At 38.8% G+C, this 18,195-nt stretch overlaps 1 protein-coding gene across 1 annotated transcript in view; it reads right to left on the bottom strand.

The window, feature by feature from the left end:
• The window catches only part of VWDE (von Willebrand factor D and EGF domains), a 254,494-nt gene that overhangs the window by 34,343 nt on the left and 201,956 nt on the right, over positions 1-18,195 (bottom strand). The window contains 2 exon segments of the mRNA XM_030579370.1: positions 8,655-8,921; positions 8,924-9,571. Coding sequence (XP_030435230.1) covers positions 8,655-8,921; positions 8,924-9,571 — 915 coding nt within the window.

Below are 18,195 nucleotides of genomic sequence, written 5' to 3'. Positions count from 1 at the left end.
TGGCTGAAATCAGGAAGTGCAGAGGTGCGTGATAAGGGGCCTGGGATGGGGGGAGGAGGAGAGGAGAGAGTCAAACTTTTCTCAAACATCTGAAGAGGTTTATGTAGCTTTAGTTTAAGTTTAGCAAATAAATCTTTCCCAAACTTTATCTGAACTAATTCATTCACCTATGATAGTTATTGGAGTAACTCATGGTGTCTCATACTGCTGGATTTTCATGATTCTAGAGTAACTTGTTCTATTGAGTATCAGAGGGGTAGCCGTGTTAGTCTGGATCTGCAAAAGCAGCAAAGAGTCCTGTGGCACCTTATAGACTAACAGACGTTTTGGAGCATGAGCTTTCGTGGGTGAATACCCATGAAAGCTCATGCTCCAAAACGTTTGTTAGTCTATAAGATGCCACAGGACTCTTTGCTGCTTTTGTTCTATTGAATATAACTATACTTGGTAGAAGCAGACGAGGGAAATAATGGATATTTATAAAGAAAAGATATTTGGCATTGATCCTAAATTATGTTAAGTAACTATAGCAACCCATATTTCTGGACTGTAACAGCCTGATCCAAAGCTTACGGAAGTCAATGGGAGTCTTATAGCTTGGAAACTAGGAGCCATTGCATTAGTCGATCTTGCATGTGCATTTGAAAGTCTGCAACACAGGGATAGCATTTGCATCCAAGATTTTCTTTATTAATCAGGAATGAACAATGTTCGAACACTATGTACTTTTCTGAACATACAGGTGTCTAAAGACAGGCAGCAATGCACCATGATTTTAAAGTACATGACCATGTGCTTTATTTCATGTGTGAAGATGGTTACATAAAACTTGTGTGACCAAGTACTATGACAGGCAATTTAAACTAAGTGACGTTCAAATGTATTATTCCTTCTTTCACTGTATATTTTGCATGCAAGACATCAAGTAATTATGTCCACTTCAGTGGACTTCCTTTGTCCTGCCCTTTCCACATTTTAAGATGTATTTGAATTGTGGAAAAAACATGCTGTTTGTGATGTCAAAATTTTTTAAACTTATTGTGACATTTTAATATTAAATATAGGTTAAAGAAATTCTTATGCTGGAGAGAAGCAGAGGGTGAAAACAGCATGTTAGCTGCAGACAGAGACAGAAAGAGAGCATGCGCTATCACATAGTATAAGAAATGCATCTACTGGGCCATTCCCTCAGTAACAGAAATACAATGTGTGTTTTACATTCTTTTCTAAATCATATTTCCTCTATATTAGGAAACGCAATTTTCCACAAACATTTTTCAAATTGTACAAAAGTATTACAGTGATTTTTTTGTTTAAATCTTTTTTGGATGGCATAAAATTTCAATAAGGAGAGAACTATTTTGACAAATAGTCAATCTTGCTGTCAAATTTATATAATATTTATAATGTAAAACCCAAAGATGAGAAGTTGAGATGTTATTAGTGTTTTCTATGCACATCAGATTTTTTTTAAAAGAAAAAATCTACCACAACCCTCACCTCTGAAAGTACTTTCATTGTGTTTAATTTTTATTTTAAAATGAGATCACACCATTTTTACAGGTCTTGCCACTATACCCTTTGGAATACCTGCAAATATCAGGGGCTGTGCACATTTTGAAACTCAGTACTACAAATTGCTTACATGATATAGACTTGTTACTTAAAATCTAAGTAATGGATATGTAGCCTGTACATATTATGACTTGAGGACCTGCATACTTTCCAGTAAATCAAGGGTCCGTGTTTGATTTCACAGATGTACTATTCTGTTTCAGCATTTGAGAGAACTAAGCAACACCAGAACAGACCAACTGTTTACTGTAACAATTGTAAAATTATTTATCTTCCAACACGGATGACTGGAACAAGGCTCCGATAGGTAGAGATAAGGTTTGAATATGCACAGGGGGGAAAAAAAGAGTAATCTGGCCAGCATCCAACATGACAATTTTCCATTTGAATAAAAATGGATTGAAGCCTTTGTTTGAATGTAGGGCACATAGAGAAAGAAGATACAGGGAAAGTGTATAACAAAAATGTATAAGTGCCAAGTATAGATTTTTAGATTGGCAATCTTTTTGCCATAGTAGAGCCCAATACAGTTCCCATTATAGTAAATTGAAAGAATCCCACTGACTTTAATGTATGTTGAATCAAACTCAATATTCCTAGTACAGTACATTTGTCTTTGGTTAGGATATACTGCATTTAAGAAGAGTATTTTATTCATTTCCATTTGTAAAAAGTATTTATCAGCATCTAGCACATTTATCAAAAAAGCAACAATAAAAGCATCAATCTTTTAAAAACAATTATAGTCAGCTTCATTAAGCTGAACTATCATAGTGAGCTAACGCACATCTTGGTTTGGGCCCCAAACAACAGATAGAAAGGACTGAGGTCCACCAATGCCCAAGACCGCCTACACACAATCACAGGAAATGAAATACTTGGGCGGGAGAAGTATTCAGCTAATCGTACTGATGATCCTTATGAGCACCTTCAACTACTTGAAGGGGGGTTCCAAAGAGCATGGAGATTAACTTTTCTCAGTGGTGACACATGACAGAACAAGCTGCAATGGTCTCAAGTTGCAGCGGGGGAGGTCTAGGTTGGATATTAGGAAAAACTATTTCACTAGGAGGGTGGTGAAGCTCTGGAATAGGTTACCTATGGAGATGGTGGAATCTCCATCCTTAGACGTTTTTAAAGCCAGCTTGACAAAGCCCTGGCTGGGATGATTTAGTTGGTGTTGGTCCTGTTTCAGAAGGGGGTTGGACTAGATGACCTCCTGAGGTCTCTTCCAACTCTAATATTCTATGAATCTAAGGCTGAAACCCCCATTGACACATAGTCCTTTTCAATATACCCTGAAAAAATATTATTTTCTGTCCCAGATTCAAATAACACCTCAACCACTGTATGTGTGTGCAAGAATCACCTTGAGTAAATAGTTCATCCTTTTCATATCCCAAACTATGATTGGTGGCTAGAGGCCAGATTCTCAAAGTCAATGAGAATTAAGCACCTAATTCACCTAGATGTTTTTGTAAATCTCACAAAATCCTGCATTTGTAGGGGCATAAGTACCTTTGACTCAGCTGAAGAAGATATAGATTATATAATAAAATCTAAGTAATTTTTTATCTATATAGCAGTTGTAGCCAGTGTATCTAATGTTACAGGGACATGTGTTGGGAGCTGTACATTCCATATTCCTTCCACACAGATTTTGACAAACAGATAATAAAGTAACTTAATAAAAGTTACAGGAACCAATAAAACACATAAAAATGATCACTGAGTTAGCTAGTAATGGGCAGATTTTACCCTTGGTTACTTGTGTACTTTTCAGCACAGAATTGAGCCAAAGACTATATCTAGTGCAGAACCCTGAGGGTTCGCAAAATGTTACGGGGGGTTCTCGGGGAAAAAAATTTCTAATGGCAGACAGAGCTGTCCCTAGGAACCCTCGGCAGCATTGGGCCAGCAACCCGGAGCCCCTGACTTCCAAGAGCTAAGCAGATCAAAGCAAACATATCTATCACACTGATGAGATTTAAATTTAAAGACCCCTGATAAGAAATGGAAAGGGGGGGTGGATATTTTTGGCTGTTTTTAAAATTAAATAGGCAGCTAGTATTGTTTTTAAAATTATTATGAAGAACAAATTTAAGCTTTGTTGTAATGTGCATTGTTTGCCTGGACTACTCAAGACCTGAATGCTTTTGTAGGAGGAACTCTTCGAGTTGGTTTCTTAAATACCTGCATGCTGTTTCACATCTGATACTCCTTGATGATGATACTCCTTGTTTTATAACAGGCTTATTCAAAGTGATACGAGCTACAAAAGTGAGATCTTGGAAGAGTGTTGTTGTTTTCATAATGTAATAAAAATACTGTAATGATTAATAATAATAGTGCATAATAAGCATGTCATAAAAACAAATTTTATATTTTTGAAGATGACCACTTTTATAATTTATACTCAGGTAAAGGAGAAAATCCCTGGAAATTCATTTTAAGGAGGGGGTTCGCGAGACCTAACATCTTAGTGAAAGGGGTTCACAGGTGGTTAAAGTTTGGGAACCACTGATTTCTAGTGTAAACTGTTAAACTTTCATAGTGACACATGCCCCTCTGCAGAAGGCTGGCAAAAAGCGTATGCACTGCCAAGCAAAACAATGTCTAGGCCTTTTGCATAGGGCTGTATTTCATAAATGTATCAGAACAATTAAAAAAGCTATTAGATTTTGATGATATGGCAGCTTTGATCACTGTTACTAAAATAATCTCCCATCATAGCAAATAGGAAAGTAATAAGAATGACTTTCAGGCTGGGAAATAAATAGGAAATAGACTTTTATTTAATGACTAAAAATGCCGACAATGTAGCAACATTTCTAGTTAGGCAGTACTTCTGGATTTTGTGCAGAATGTCATGTCAGACTAATGTCAAGAAAAATGTATTTGAATTTTTGCCCAATTTCATCAGTTGTGACTATCTGCTGCCAAAATTCCGTTTCCAGTGGCTTTTCCTTTCCCATTAAACAAATTATAATTATTATTCATTTGGTAATGACAAAGCTGTGACGTTTCCTCCTTGACAAGTGGCCATCCTTAATTGTGACTATTAGTGCACCAGTTCTAGAGTCACTCCCCCCGCCCAGGAATATTGTAAGACCAGCATATTTTGCAGAACTCTAGAGACATCATGTTTTCAAGAGAATATCTATTCCAAAATAGGTTTTATTTTCTACAGGAAACTTTTGTGCCCATTTAAAAAGGGATTAGAATGAAAAACTCCTTCAAACTTCTCCTAAGGCAATTCTATTTCAAGAAATAGCCTGCATTCCACAGAGATCGACCTCTACCTGCCCCTACTGCAAGGATTGATAGCTGTCAGTAACTCTACATTGAACATGCTTGGGGGTAGAGAATTAAGAGTTGACCCATGCATTTGGCTTGAATTCCATGTTCTTGATTCTAAAGGTGTAGATCTGCCAATAAAAAGCACAACAACATACCAGAACAGAATGTTCTGTTGACCTCATCTCCAATGTTGAAATGATCCACCTGGGATAGAAAATTACTGTACAAGTGCCATCCCCGGGTACCCTAAAGAATCCTATATAACTTAAACAGCTGCTCCTAGTCACTTATTACTGTCTGTATGCACCCTGTTAAATAAAACTAACCCCAGAGGAGGAACAGCATTTCCTTCCATATTTTAGTAGTTAAAATGCCTTTAAAATTACAGGCCTACATCACTTTAGTACAGTGGGAAATGGAAGCAAGAACATAAACAACATATTTCATTATGATTTTAAAATCATCACAGTGAACATTTCAGAGCACCAGTCTGTGAGGATATGTGGCATAAAAATCCTGTTTTGGCTAGGTATGGCTTAGATGAACTAATTTCATCTGTTGTTTCTCTGATTCTGTAGATATGGTTTAAAAAGAGGTACTGAAAAATAACAGCTCTGTAAATGCTGTGGAATGTCTAACACACTTGGTCAGTGATGAGCAGTGTGCCATGAACCTGCGGAAGTGTACCGCTGTCATTTATTGGCAATACAGTACTTGTCCTTTAAGGGTATGTCTACACAGCAAAGAAAAACTTGAGTTTGCAGGGCTCAGGCTGTGAGGCTGTTTCATTAGTGTGTCGACTTCTGGGCTTGGGATGGAGCCCCAGCTCTGGGATCCTCCCACCCGGCTTCAGGCTTGAGCTTGGGTCTACACGGCAATGAAACAGCCCTACAGCCCGAGTCGGCTGGCACGGGCCAGCCATGGGCTTTTCTTAGCTGTGTAGACATACTCTCTAAGGACCCTTGATGCTGATCCTGATTTTTTTTAAGTTTCCTTCCCTCACTTCACAAAGTAGGTTAGTTCTTTAGCACAAGCAAACGCACTCATTTGTGTACACGTACACAAACCTCAATAGGCCCTTGGCCCTCCTGTTTTCTATCTGTAACTCTGTGGCTGACTGTAGCTCTCTCCTTCTCAACCCTTCAAGAGGTTCTATCTCCATTATGTGCTATAGGGCCTCACTATCTCATCTTAACACTGAACTATTAATAAATAACAATATTAGTGCCTTCCACTCAAAGGACGAAGCCCTTTACAAACTGAGGACTTAGGACCAAAGTATGGTGGTGCTGTAGTGAAAGATGGGGAAGGGCCCTCCTCTGAGTTCACCTGCAGAGGGCTGAGCTAGTGCCAGAGAGTGCAGAAGAGTTAGAGGGGACTCTCGCTCTGCCTGCAGAGCTGGTGGTACCAGAAAGAGTAGGGTGAAGGCAATATTATAGCCCCGTTCCCACTTACACTATCAGGGAGCTGCTGAAGAGAGTGTTCTCAGTCAGAGCTGCAGCACTTTTGGAAAATCTGGCCACTTCATTTAGATACCTAAATCTCAGCTAAGATCATTGAAAAATCTGGTGCATTCAAAAGTAGGAGGGTTATTTGGATGGAAGAGTCTCTTAATGAAGGATACTAAAGGAGGAGGGAGCCACAGCTACATTTAGAGTCAGAGAAGAAAAGTCTTTGTCCTAAATGAGGAAAGAACAACAACAAAAAAAGGTTGGTTTGGTTCAGGAGAAATATTAAATTCTGGGCTGATTCTTATTTGCCCCAAACCAGTTCCCCTAGGCCTAATTTTTAGCACACATTTTTTAAAAATAGTCTGGATTCTGTCACACAAAATAAACATCATGTATTGCAGTATATATCATCTTGGAATAGTTTCAGCAATTCCTGTTAAGGACAGGTCATATTTCTTAAGCACCACTGGTATCAAACCTTGCTACAGATGGGCTGCTTCCTTTATCTAAACAAATTCCAATATGAAATAAGATGGTGGCAGCTCTCAGCAGACGGTATGAGGCTGTCAGCAGTTTCACTCATTGTTACATCACAATACTGGAGATGCTGCATCCAAGCGTAAAGATTTCAAAAAGCTTGAACTCATTCAAGCTTTGATCATCTGCTCGGTTTTGTTGTCTGTTCTTAAAGGGAACTATTGTTTCAGGGGAATTCAGTACTGTCCTGGCTGGACTGTCAAGCATTTTAGCAGAGATGATGGCAGTCCTTAATGCAAGGAATTATCACCGTCTTTCCACCCCCTGTCAGGATGAGTCTGCTGCTTTTGACATGGAAAGAAACATCAACAGCTGGGGGTACAATAGATGTTCCTCAGGCAGATCCAGGAATGGAGGCATTTTTGGTCCTGTTCCAGGCAGGTGCACAATAAAACTTTTGATAGAACAGGCTCACAGAAGAGACAGAATTATTATTTAGTCAGGTGACATGGTTAGCAGTAAGAGAAAAATAAAGGATGTTTGTGTACTGTATCATCAAACTCTGAGACTGAGAATGATGTTGGTAATAAAGGATTTCCTCTTAAGGACTCTACAGAGGGATTTTCACTAAGTCTAATGATCCAAGGTGAAGAGAAGGAGCTAAGGAATGGCAGCTAAATTATATATTTGAAGAAAAATAACAATCTACTTGATAAGCTGCTTATATACAAAGAAGATGTGTGTGTCTCTGTAAGGCCAGAATTTGGGAACCAGCCATTCTGTACTAAGTATGGCTCTGGGACTGCCATGGTCCTGAGACCTGTGGGTATCTCTCCTGTCCCTGGTGCAAGATAGGGCAGCCTCAGGACTGCACTGCCTGGGCCAGTTCAGGAAACAGTTGGGGGTTATTGTTCCCATGGTGTGGCCCCTTTCCTGGATAGATTCCAATATGCCTCCCCCAGGCTGGGAACAGTTTGCTACATGGTCCAGGGTTGGCTACAGCTGCTGTACCCCACCTGGGGATTCCACCATACTGTGGGAAGCCAGTAAAGCCAGTTTGAAAGCTGCTGTGCACTCATGAAGCAGTGTAAAACAACCTTAGCAGGGGGGCAGAATCCGGCCCATTATTTGCGTGTGCATATCATGAGAACGTGAGTGGATAAGGGAATTAAATAGACAATGCAAACATTTTTGCCTATTAATCCTAGCAATGCAAGGGCAGTTACTATAATTGCTTTTCTAAGGGATTTCAACAGAGGATTTAATGATAGGTAAGTGAATTCACTCCTTTTAAACAGTATACAATAGTATTGTTTCTCTGAGGTCCTTTAAGCTGTCTAATAAATGAGTCAATAGATTATGAATACGCTTCTGGAACTATGCATGTCAGGTGGCAAGGTCAGTTCCCTATTCAGAATACTAGTGATGGGATTTAAAATTGCTTTCCAAGGTAGCAGAAACTTGTTGTTTAGCAAAACCTAAATTGTCCATGGCATATGAAGTTTGTGTGGACTTCCAGAGCCTAATTCAGATCTTTCTTACATCAGTTTTACATAATTGTAATTCCATTGACTTCAAAAGCATGACTCTTGCCGTAAGTCATGGTAAGTGTAATCAAAATCAGGTGCGCTGTTTCTATTGATTAGACATTGGCAAAATAAAAATGCCATTCATCTTAGGAAAAAGCTGTTTGTTCTGAGCTATAAAACAAGTCTGTTCATTATTTTAAAAGAAAACCAGACTTTGAAAAAAATGTGATCTCAACTGACAAACCCCACAAACTTACAATAAAAAAAATCGATTAGCATTGAAAATATTGAATGGTATTCAGCAGTTTCTTTTTTCTCTTACCTTGACATGTAATTCCATCACCATTGTATCCAGGGGGACAATGGCCACATTTAAATCTTCCATCTTTGGCTGACTCACACTGCACTCCTTTAAAACATGGTGTATTAGCACATGTGATTTTCTTGTTCAGATGCAGCAGCCCATTAATAGTTTTTGATAGTGCCAAATGATCCCCCGTTGAGGCATATGACTTTCTGATTGCAGTTGTCTGTTCTGGAATCCTTGCTTGAACAAACATTCTGGGAAGTACTGGGAAGTTAGCACTTTGGGAGCCATACTCAAAAAAGGAGCTCTAAGATGGAATGAAGAGGTTAGTGGTGCTGTCAAAGCAGATGTCCTTGGCTGGTCTGTTCTAAAAGCATGGACTGGTTTAGTCTTTATAGTTGCAATCCTACTGGACCATTTTCCAGGAGAAAAGTCAAATGTTGGCTGGATCAGTCGAACAGCATATGGCCTTGTAACTAATAAACTTGTGTTCTTATCAGGATGGGTAGAAATAGTCCCAGCTGCATGTGATCTAACATTTATCTTATAATCAGAAGAGATTTGGGTTGTCATTCTGACAGTTGCTGCTTTGGGGTTAGGTTCTTGAAGCAGAAGTAGACCCTGTGTAGAATTATTTATTTTTGCTTTATTATGGGAAGATGCTCTTGGAAGTAGCAAGGAGTCTGGATCAGTATTTCTTGTATCTGATGCCTGAGGATGGGAAACCCTCCTTTTCAAAATAAGTGATTGAATATCAGTGACTGTGGGGTTTCTTGTCATAAGGTAAGTGTGTTCTAGTCTTGGGATTTGAGCCTGGGAAAGTTTAGAATCAATATTTCTTGACTTTATGATAACTTTTTCTTGGTAGGAGCCTTTAGCATCTGTATTACCTCTCTCAGCAGTATCTGTATGACTGTAGGAAGATCTTGACACTAGAGTTAAAGGAAGATATGTTTCAGTAAATCTACTGGTCTAAATCCACAAAAAGAACAATGACACATCATCTTAATCAATAAGTAACAGGGTATCATCAACACAGAAGAATGAAATCCACTATACACAGGAAGAGACATTATAATAAGTCCTGAATAACTGAATCTATTATTGTTTGTTTGGATTGGGTATCATCAAGGAGCCCAGTTGTGAGTCAGGGCCTCCTTGTGCTGGGCACTGTACAAACACTCAGTAAAAAAGACTTTGCCCTGAGGAGCATACTGTCTAAATATAAAATGAGAGACAACAAATGGACACAGAGAGGTGGAGCAGAAGGAAATGATGAGACAGTATAGTTAGCATGATGGGCAGTGGTTCTGGCACACTAGCCACTATCACATTTTTTGCAGGCATTGTGGCAAAGGAGGGTTTTTTAAGGAAAGAGGACAACATGGTGGCTTGGGGATGTTTATGGGGAGCTCCTTCCAAGGAGGAGCAGCATGGGAGAAAGCACAAAGGTGCATGTTTGAAAACATAATGAGTGGATGATAAAGACTGCCACCATTGGCAGAGTGGGAGTTGGGGTAGACCTTTCAATAGTTGTATGAGATGATAGATGAGGAAGGGAAGGGTGTTGAAAGTGAAGACAGCTAGTTTGAATCAATTCTTTCAGAAATATTAATTGCCACATGCTGCGTGTAATGAATGAAGAAGGTATTTTTAACATGCTCACTCCATGGCACAGGGCTCATTTCAGGCTATAGGACTATGACCTAGGCATACAATCCTTACATAATTACTCAACACTTTTTATATAGTTGTTTAAAGACTATATAAATACCAATAATCTTTACAATGCTCCTTCTGAGGTTGGTGGGATCACCATAGCTAACCAATGAAAAAACTGAAGTACAGAGATTAAGTGGCTTGACAACGGTCAAAGAGAGTTAGAATCAGAGCAAGGACTAGAACACAGGAGTTCCTGGCTCCCAAAGCAGTGTTTATTGAACTAGTAAACCATATCCCTCTCTCAGCTGATGATGATGTATTATTTTCCCTCCTGGAACACAATGGGGCATTGTTCCAGATTTGGACGCTGGTAGTGATTCACGCAATGGACCACAGCAGTAAATAAATACAAGTACAGTATTGTACTACACAATACAAGATTGACAAATGATCAGAAGAGTGTGTAAAAAGGGGCAGAGGAGAGAGGAAAGAGAGAGAAGAAGAGTTCAGAGATAACAGAGAATAAGAGAAAATACACGAAGTAAAGGGATTTTTACAAATGAATGAGAGAAATAAAGATGAAAGAAATATCCCCAGAGATAATTATTAGTCACAGACAAGAAGTATTGCTTCTAGAAAATTCAATTCAGGGATCAAGAAGTGACAGGAGTGACAGTGGAGGCCCGAATAGCCACTTTGACAAATTTCTGAAATGAACATAAATAATAGCTTTGAACTCCAGCCATCACAGTGGAATCAAATCGGTTTTATCCTAAGTGAATGTTAGTAACTACCAAAGGGATCAACCTGGCAAACTAGAAACTGAAATCTTCCATTTACCTCCTGATCAGGTACAATAGATGCAGCATAATCTTCCAAATATGCCCCAGCTAATGTGTTCCAAGCTTCACTTTTTGTGGGGGTGGGGGAGGAAGCCCCCCTTTAGGTCTGAGTGTTTCTATGACCATTCAGCCTTTGACTTCTCTGATCAGAATGCCAACAAAGGTGCCAATTGAGCTAACTGTGGTTGTAATATTGTGGAGTGGACATCTGCTCACTATGATAGTTACTGAATTAAGATCTCTGATAGCTGTTTTCCACAGGCAACCATAAAGCTATAAATATTTTATAAATATTTTATAGCTTTATGGTTGCCTGTGGAAAACAGCTATCAGCGATCTATAAAATTATCCATCCTAAATACTATAGCAAGTTTTCACTAATATGGTTCAGTGCAAGCTAGTTAAGATGAGATCTTGACAGAACTTTTCTGGCAGAGCCAGTAATTTTTATCGGGCCATTTTCTAGTATCTAAATAGACAATGAAGAAGCATTCTAAGAGATTGCAGACTCAATTGTCTGTAGTCAGCAGCTTTCTCCAATCCTGTGTACTTCAATTTATTTTCCATGCAGTCGATCAATATCTTACAATGTATAACCTATTATCAATGCAGAGTGTGATTGGATGAATCTGGTTTTCCCTGTGATGCCAGTATATGATTACATATTGGTATGGATGAAAATAACAACAAAATGACAGGCCAAAGTACTGTGTGTATTATGGTACAAAAATACATTTTCACTCACCGCCAGCCTTCCCACCTACAGTAACTGGGAGATATACAGCAGCGGAAAGATTGAGGGTTTTTTTTAATAGAAGCAGGTGGGAGACTGAGGGGCTGATACAGCACTACACTGTTCCAGTTTTATGCTGCTGTTAACTTCATTAATTTCAAACTAGAGCAACATAGTGGTGAATCAAGCCCTGAGACTATAGATTTTTCTTCTTCTTCTTCTCTTTCTGGGGAAGAAATGGCAGGGACCAGATTTCAGATAATGAATATTTAACCCCCACCCCATTCTGAATATGCTACTTTTGAACTATGCCACTTGGGGTTCCCCTCTATGGGATTTCCTCGACACTGGAAGTCCCCAGACACTCATTTAAGCCAGCTTTCCAACCACTTTGTACTGGAGCAGCATGTAAGAGCCAGAGAGGAAGCCCAAAACTGACCCACAGCATTTGACCTAAGGTCCATCATGACAGTGCTGGGAAGATACAGAACATTCAGATTTTCCTTCTGATGTGAACTGCAATTTCCAGCCAAATATTGCACATCTGTAGTCAAAAAGAAGAAAATCATGCCCATTCTCAAAGTAATAAAGAGGCTGTAGGAGCCTGTGAACACAATTGATCTCAGATACAAGGAAATGGAGCAGAGATACTCCAGTGCTGCCAAAATCCAGGGAAAGAAACTCACACTGAAAACCAGAAAAAAATAAGTCTAATGCATTTGTTGTCTTCTGGGTTTCCTGTCTTTCTTCTGTGCCTTGGCAGGCTTTCAAAAGCAGGCCAAGTCCAAGGCCAGATTAAGGCCAAATGGGGCCACAGATGCATCAAAACATAGGGGTCCAGTGTAGATCCTGCTCCCTCTTCTCCCAAAACATCAGCAGCATGGAACTCCCTCCCCTCATTTCCTCCTAGAGGAGACAGCAGTGGATCCTTCTCCCATGTAAATAAGCCCTTCGTTTTCAGTTTAAACCCATTTTTACCAGAATAACCCCCTCTTTTTTTTTAAAGTTTGTTTTACAAAAAGTATTATTCAGTTTTTTCCAATTTTCACCCTACTTTTTTATCATTCAAATATATAAAAATAATCTGTTTTACCAGGAAGATACAATACATTACATGATATATATATATTATGATAATACATTAGTCTGTCTATATGCGAAGCTGCCTGTTGCAGTAAGACTATGTGTAAGTCTATGTATAAAGTCTAGAAGATGCACACAATAAACAACAGGCACGCATGCAAGCTCTGAAGTGCATGTGCATCTGAACATACTGATGAATCTCATGCCCACCAGGTATATATTTCAATCTGTTAGGAGATAATGATCTAAAGATCTGACACACTAAAATTGGAAGAAAATGAAAATCTGTATCAGAACACGTTTCAGACCACAAGGAAGTATTCAAAAGTAAAAAAAAAAAAAAAAAAAAAAAACAGGAGAAAAGGATGAAGTTGAATATATGTGCTGAAAATGGTGTGGCCCAATTATTAAATGTAAACATTTATAAGCTAATAGTTTTAAGTCTAGAACAGTGAATTGTTTATTCAAATGAGAAGTTATATTTGAGGATTAGAGAGAGATGGTTAAACTCAGAGGTGGCATTGTGCTTTGAGTTCTGTTTTAGTTCTGCAGCAAACTACATTGATGAATAGAATCAAAGCATTAATCTGCTGAATACTTTCCCCCCATCTCTCCATCCACCAAAATAAACCCCAATATTTACCTAGCAAAACGATTAATAATTTTTTAAATGATTTTCACCTGTTTTTCTTGTTGTGGTAATAAACTGATAAAGTCCTGGGAAAAATTAAAATAAAAACTGAAAATGAAGGGCCCTACATATAAAGAGGCAGGGCTGGCAGCAGGCTTCCCCCCCGCATAGCAGCTGGAGTGTGTCTGCTTGACAGGTGGGCGGATGGGCCTGGCGCACTGCACTCTTCCCCTCCTACCACACATATAGTCCTCTTTTGGAATGGTATTGCTAAGGGTGGCACAGAACAGTGGGTCTTGGAGTTAACATCTTATTGAGATCCACAGAGCAGTTCACCTCTCCAAGCTATTGCTCCAGGCTACCTGCAGACTCAGTTATTGCTGCTTTGTTTATATCTGGGTCTCATTTTCAAGCTTTTCTTCACATGATGAGAGCTAGAAACATTTTTTTTTTTAAAAAAGCATACATTCTGATGTAATCCCATAATGCCAAGATCTGGAGCCTAACGCATGGTCCTGTAGTGCCTATGCCTTAATCTAGCCCTCACTATGTCCTTAGACCCAACTAAATACATAAAAGTGATGAAGCACTACTCTTCAGCTCAAGATCAAATCCTTCCTCTCATAAGAATTCTCTAGCTATGACATTCTCTGGCACTGCAGAGTATTATTGCACCTTTGCATCCTGTTAGCATACAACTGTTTCACAATTCAGTAGATAATTTAAGAATTCACCTTATTATTAACACACTTTAATACATTTACAGTTTGTATATCTTTAGAGCCATTAAGATTTAGCAATACATTATGTGTAGCACATTTCTCATTCAGAAAAATGTCTTCAGAGAAAAGCTTTTCTGACATATTATACTGTTTGGTTCATCATTTAAAATTTGAAATACCTACAAGCACATACATCTCATTTAAAGTGTCAAGAGAGAGCAGAAAAATTATGTTGGTCTAAGGAGTCTTGTTACCAAAGTATAAGGGATCATTCTATTTATCTCTCTCCCTCTCTGCATTCATACTTCTATAAAATTTGCCCAGTAAGAGAGGAACACTTTGACCACATGGAAGAAGAAGAGAGGAGAAAGCAAGAGAGAAATTTCACAATATTCTGAAAAAGAGTGATCTTATCTTTCCATTTCCCCTGGTCCCAACCTGTCCCCTAACTGGGGAATCTTTCTACGATTATTTGTTTCCATAACAACAGTGTAGTGAAAACTCCTTTCCTCTCATCTATGAACAACTCCTACAACCATCATCTGTGTACATACCCTTGACTCTCCCCTCCCTGCTGTCAGATTCTTCAAGTGTCTAGGTTGCCTTCTCAATTGCTGTAGCCTCTTGCTGTCTTCGCATAAAAAGCAACAAGCCCCAATCCCCCTAGGTGGGAAACCTCAATCCATCCCTCCAAAAAAACCTCCTCACTAATCAACATATGATCTTGATCTCTCAAGCCCTAGAAAGCACCTGTTTTCAGGTTAAAAGAGAAACAAGCACATCATCAATTAAGTTTGGGTTGGGAATGTAAGTTTATAGCTTCCGTTTGGGGATTCAGATTCTCTTTCTACTCTTAATGGCAAAGGTGGAAAGTTAAACACCGTACAAGAAAAAAGGAACTCTTTGCATCAATTTAAAGCATAATTAGCATGAGCTGCTTCTTTTTTAATCAATCACCACTTTTAAAAATATGAAAATAGAGAGGTATTAATCTTAGCCTTATTTTAAAAATAAACCTTATTTAAAAATAAACATTTACATTATATTTTAAAATGAGTTTGATCTCATGCTTGTAACTGTTTTCCCACATCACAAAATGGATTTTGGATGAACTGGAATTCTAGGCCTAAGTGGTGCCCTGGGATGGAATTTGCAAATGGTAAAAGGAAAAGCAGTGGCAGACATATGAGCGCAAGGCTGCCCACACTATGCCTCGTTGAAATCAATGTTATCAGTCACAGCTTCTGTGATCATTAAGTTCACTCACTAATTTATTTACAATAAAATAAAAGAGTGGACATCTGGTTCACTTTCCCTAGAGGCATAGCTTATCCTCATAGAAAAGTTTCTGTAGCCTTAGATGGTGATGTTGGTGTTAGGCTGCCACTGTAAATTCTCTTCTCCAGTGCCCTACATGGAATCATGAACAATAATGAATATTCTAAGGCATTGACATTCTCCAGCTGCTTTCTTTTTACAACAGTTCCATTCTCCATTTTAGCATTTAGGTGTTTTGTTTGTTAAATGTGGCCACATCTCTCAGAACATCTGCAGCGATACATACACAATTCTACAAAGCCATGCAGAACTTTGCAATGCAAATTTGTTTTGTGCATATGAAATAGAAAATTGCACAGCTCTGCCACAAAGCATTTGCAAAGGAAAAACTGGGATCTCCAGATAGCTCTGACGTTAGTATCTGCGAAAAGATCTGTGTATTCAGAGTACAGCATGCTCTCAAATTTAAAAAATGAATCTGCTTCATCTAGGCTTGTATTTCTCCCCTCCTCCAGGTCCATTTTCTGTGAATGTTTAAGTGGTTGAATTTTATTCACAAACATTTAAAGAGAAATATTGCAAACTTGAATGCTCACAGTCCTGAATAGCAAATTTTAAACTCACACAAGTATTTGTATTAGAATTGCTTTATTTTATAAGAAAAGGGGGACTACTGGACATAACACTGAGACAGAATCATGTTATGCAGCAGGCAGAAATGGAGAGCTCAGAGAGGCATGTGTGGTAAACGAAGGGATACAGCAGGCAGCTCAAAACTCTGGATATAGTGGAATCTCCAGTGCTAATTATTTAAATGCCTTCCAGTACAGACAAGGGAGTGAAATCCTGTCTCCGTTAAAGTCAACATGGGTATGTCTACACGGTCTGTGCAAGGCAGCCTCCTAGTCTGAGTCAACAGATTTGGATTAGAGGGATCTGTGCGAGCGCAATGAAAATATCTGTGCAGATGGCCCTTTGAAGTTGCAGCTCAGGCTTTGAAGTCTAGGGAGGGATGTGGGCTTCAGAGTCCAAGTCACAACATCAAAGTGCTATCTATACAGTAGACAGCTATTTCTAGAACAGTAGTGCAAACCCCTGTCTATCAGCCTGGACTGAGAGTCTTGCTTCCATAGACTGTGTAGACAGACCTTATGAGTTCTGCTATTCTGCGATTTCAGCGGAGACAGGATTTCACCCAGGGTTCACCCCAAAGACCTAGCAGAGAGGCAATTAAATGAGCCAACAATGTCCTGACTGGACCTTTCTTAACAGGATCACATATATGAGACAATAGCTGGTGAGGACAGAACATTATAGGCCCATCTATGGCGTGGAGAGCCAGAAGAAGGTTATCTTTGTAGCATTCAGGGTCATGTAAAATCCATTGCATGGGTTCTCTGCATCTTGGGGAATTTTTTTTTTTGGGGGGAGGAGGTGCGCAGGGGACAGAAATGCTTCCTTTCCACTGCTTTTGGCTCTACTGTATGTGCACAAACACACAATATTTGGGCCATAGTTAGGGCCCTTCGTTTTTGGTTTTTATTTTATTTAATTTTCCCCAGAAATTTATCAGTGTTTATTACTGCAACAACAAAAGCAGGTGAAAATCAGTGAGAAAAACTATTAATAAGTTTTTGGGGTAAATATCTGGGTTTATTTTGGTGGATGGAAGAACAGAGGGAAAAAGTATCCAGTAGGGTAATGCTTTGATGAACAGAGTTCAGTGTGGCTTGCTGCAGAACTAAAACAGAACTCAAAACATGCCACACCTGAGTTTAAGAAAACAATATATCTCTAATCCCCAAATAAAACTTTTCAGTTTACTGAAAGCTCAGCAGTTCACTATTGTAGACTTGGAATCATTAGCCTATAAATATTTACATTTAATAATGGGGCCATACCATTTGCAGCACGTACACTCCACCCTCCTCTTCTGTTTTTGCTTTTTTTGTTTTTTGGGTTTTTTTTTAACTTTTGAATACTTCCATGTGTTCTGATACAGATTTTCATTTTCTCTCGATTTTAGTGTGTTAGATTTTTAAACAGTTATCTGCTAGCAGCTTGAAATGTGTACATGGTGGGTGTGAGATTCATCAGTACATTCAGATGCGCACATGCTTCAGAGCTTGTGTGCATGCCTGTTTATTGCGTTTATCATCTAGATTTATACATAGCCTTACTTCATCAGGCAGCTTTGCATATACACACAGACTAATGTATTATCGTAATACAAAACATTGCACGAGATATATGTATTTTCATAATAAAACAAGTTTTTTTAATATATATATTTGAATGATAGAAAGGTAGAGTGAAAACTGGAAAAAAAAAAAAAGACTTCTTTGTAATACCCAGGATTTTTTTCAGGAAAAATCAGTTTAAACTGAAAACAAAGGGGCTTAGTCATAATGAGGCACGTACTAGCAACTTGATACCATAGCGACTGGACAGACAGGTAGACATTGAAAGATGAGGTACTATAAATTAAATCCAGTATAAACAGCTAATTTGGGAATACAGCCATTTTGCCCCAGTACCAGCATTATTAACTGTTGGGCCTGATCCTGTAGGGGGTGCTGAGTGACAAAGAAAGAATACTCCAATA

This window comes from Gopherus evgoodei, chromosome 11 (assembly GCF_007399415.2).
Source record: "Gopherus evgoodei ecotype Sinaloan lineage chromosome 11, rGopEvg1_v1.p, whole genome shotgun sequence".
NCBI classification, from domain to species: Eukaryota; Metazoa; Chordata; order Testudines; family Testudinidae; genus Gopherus; species Gopherus evgoodei.
Note: the sequence above shows the minus strand (reverse complement) of the source record. Positions and strands in the feature narration are given on the sequence as shown.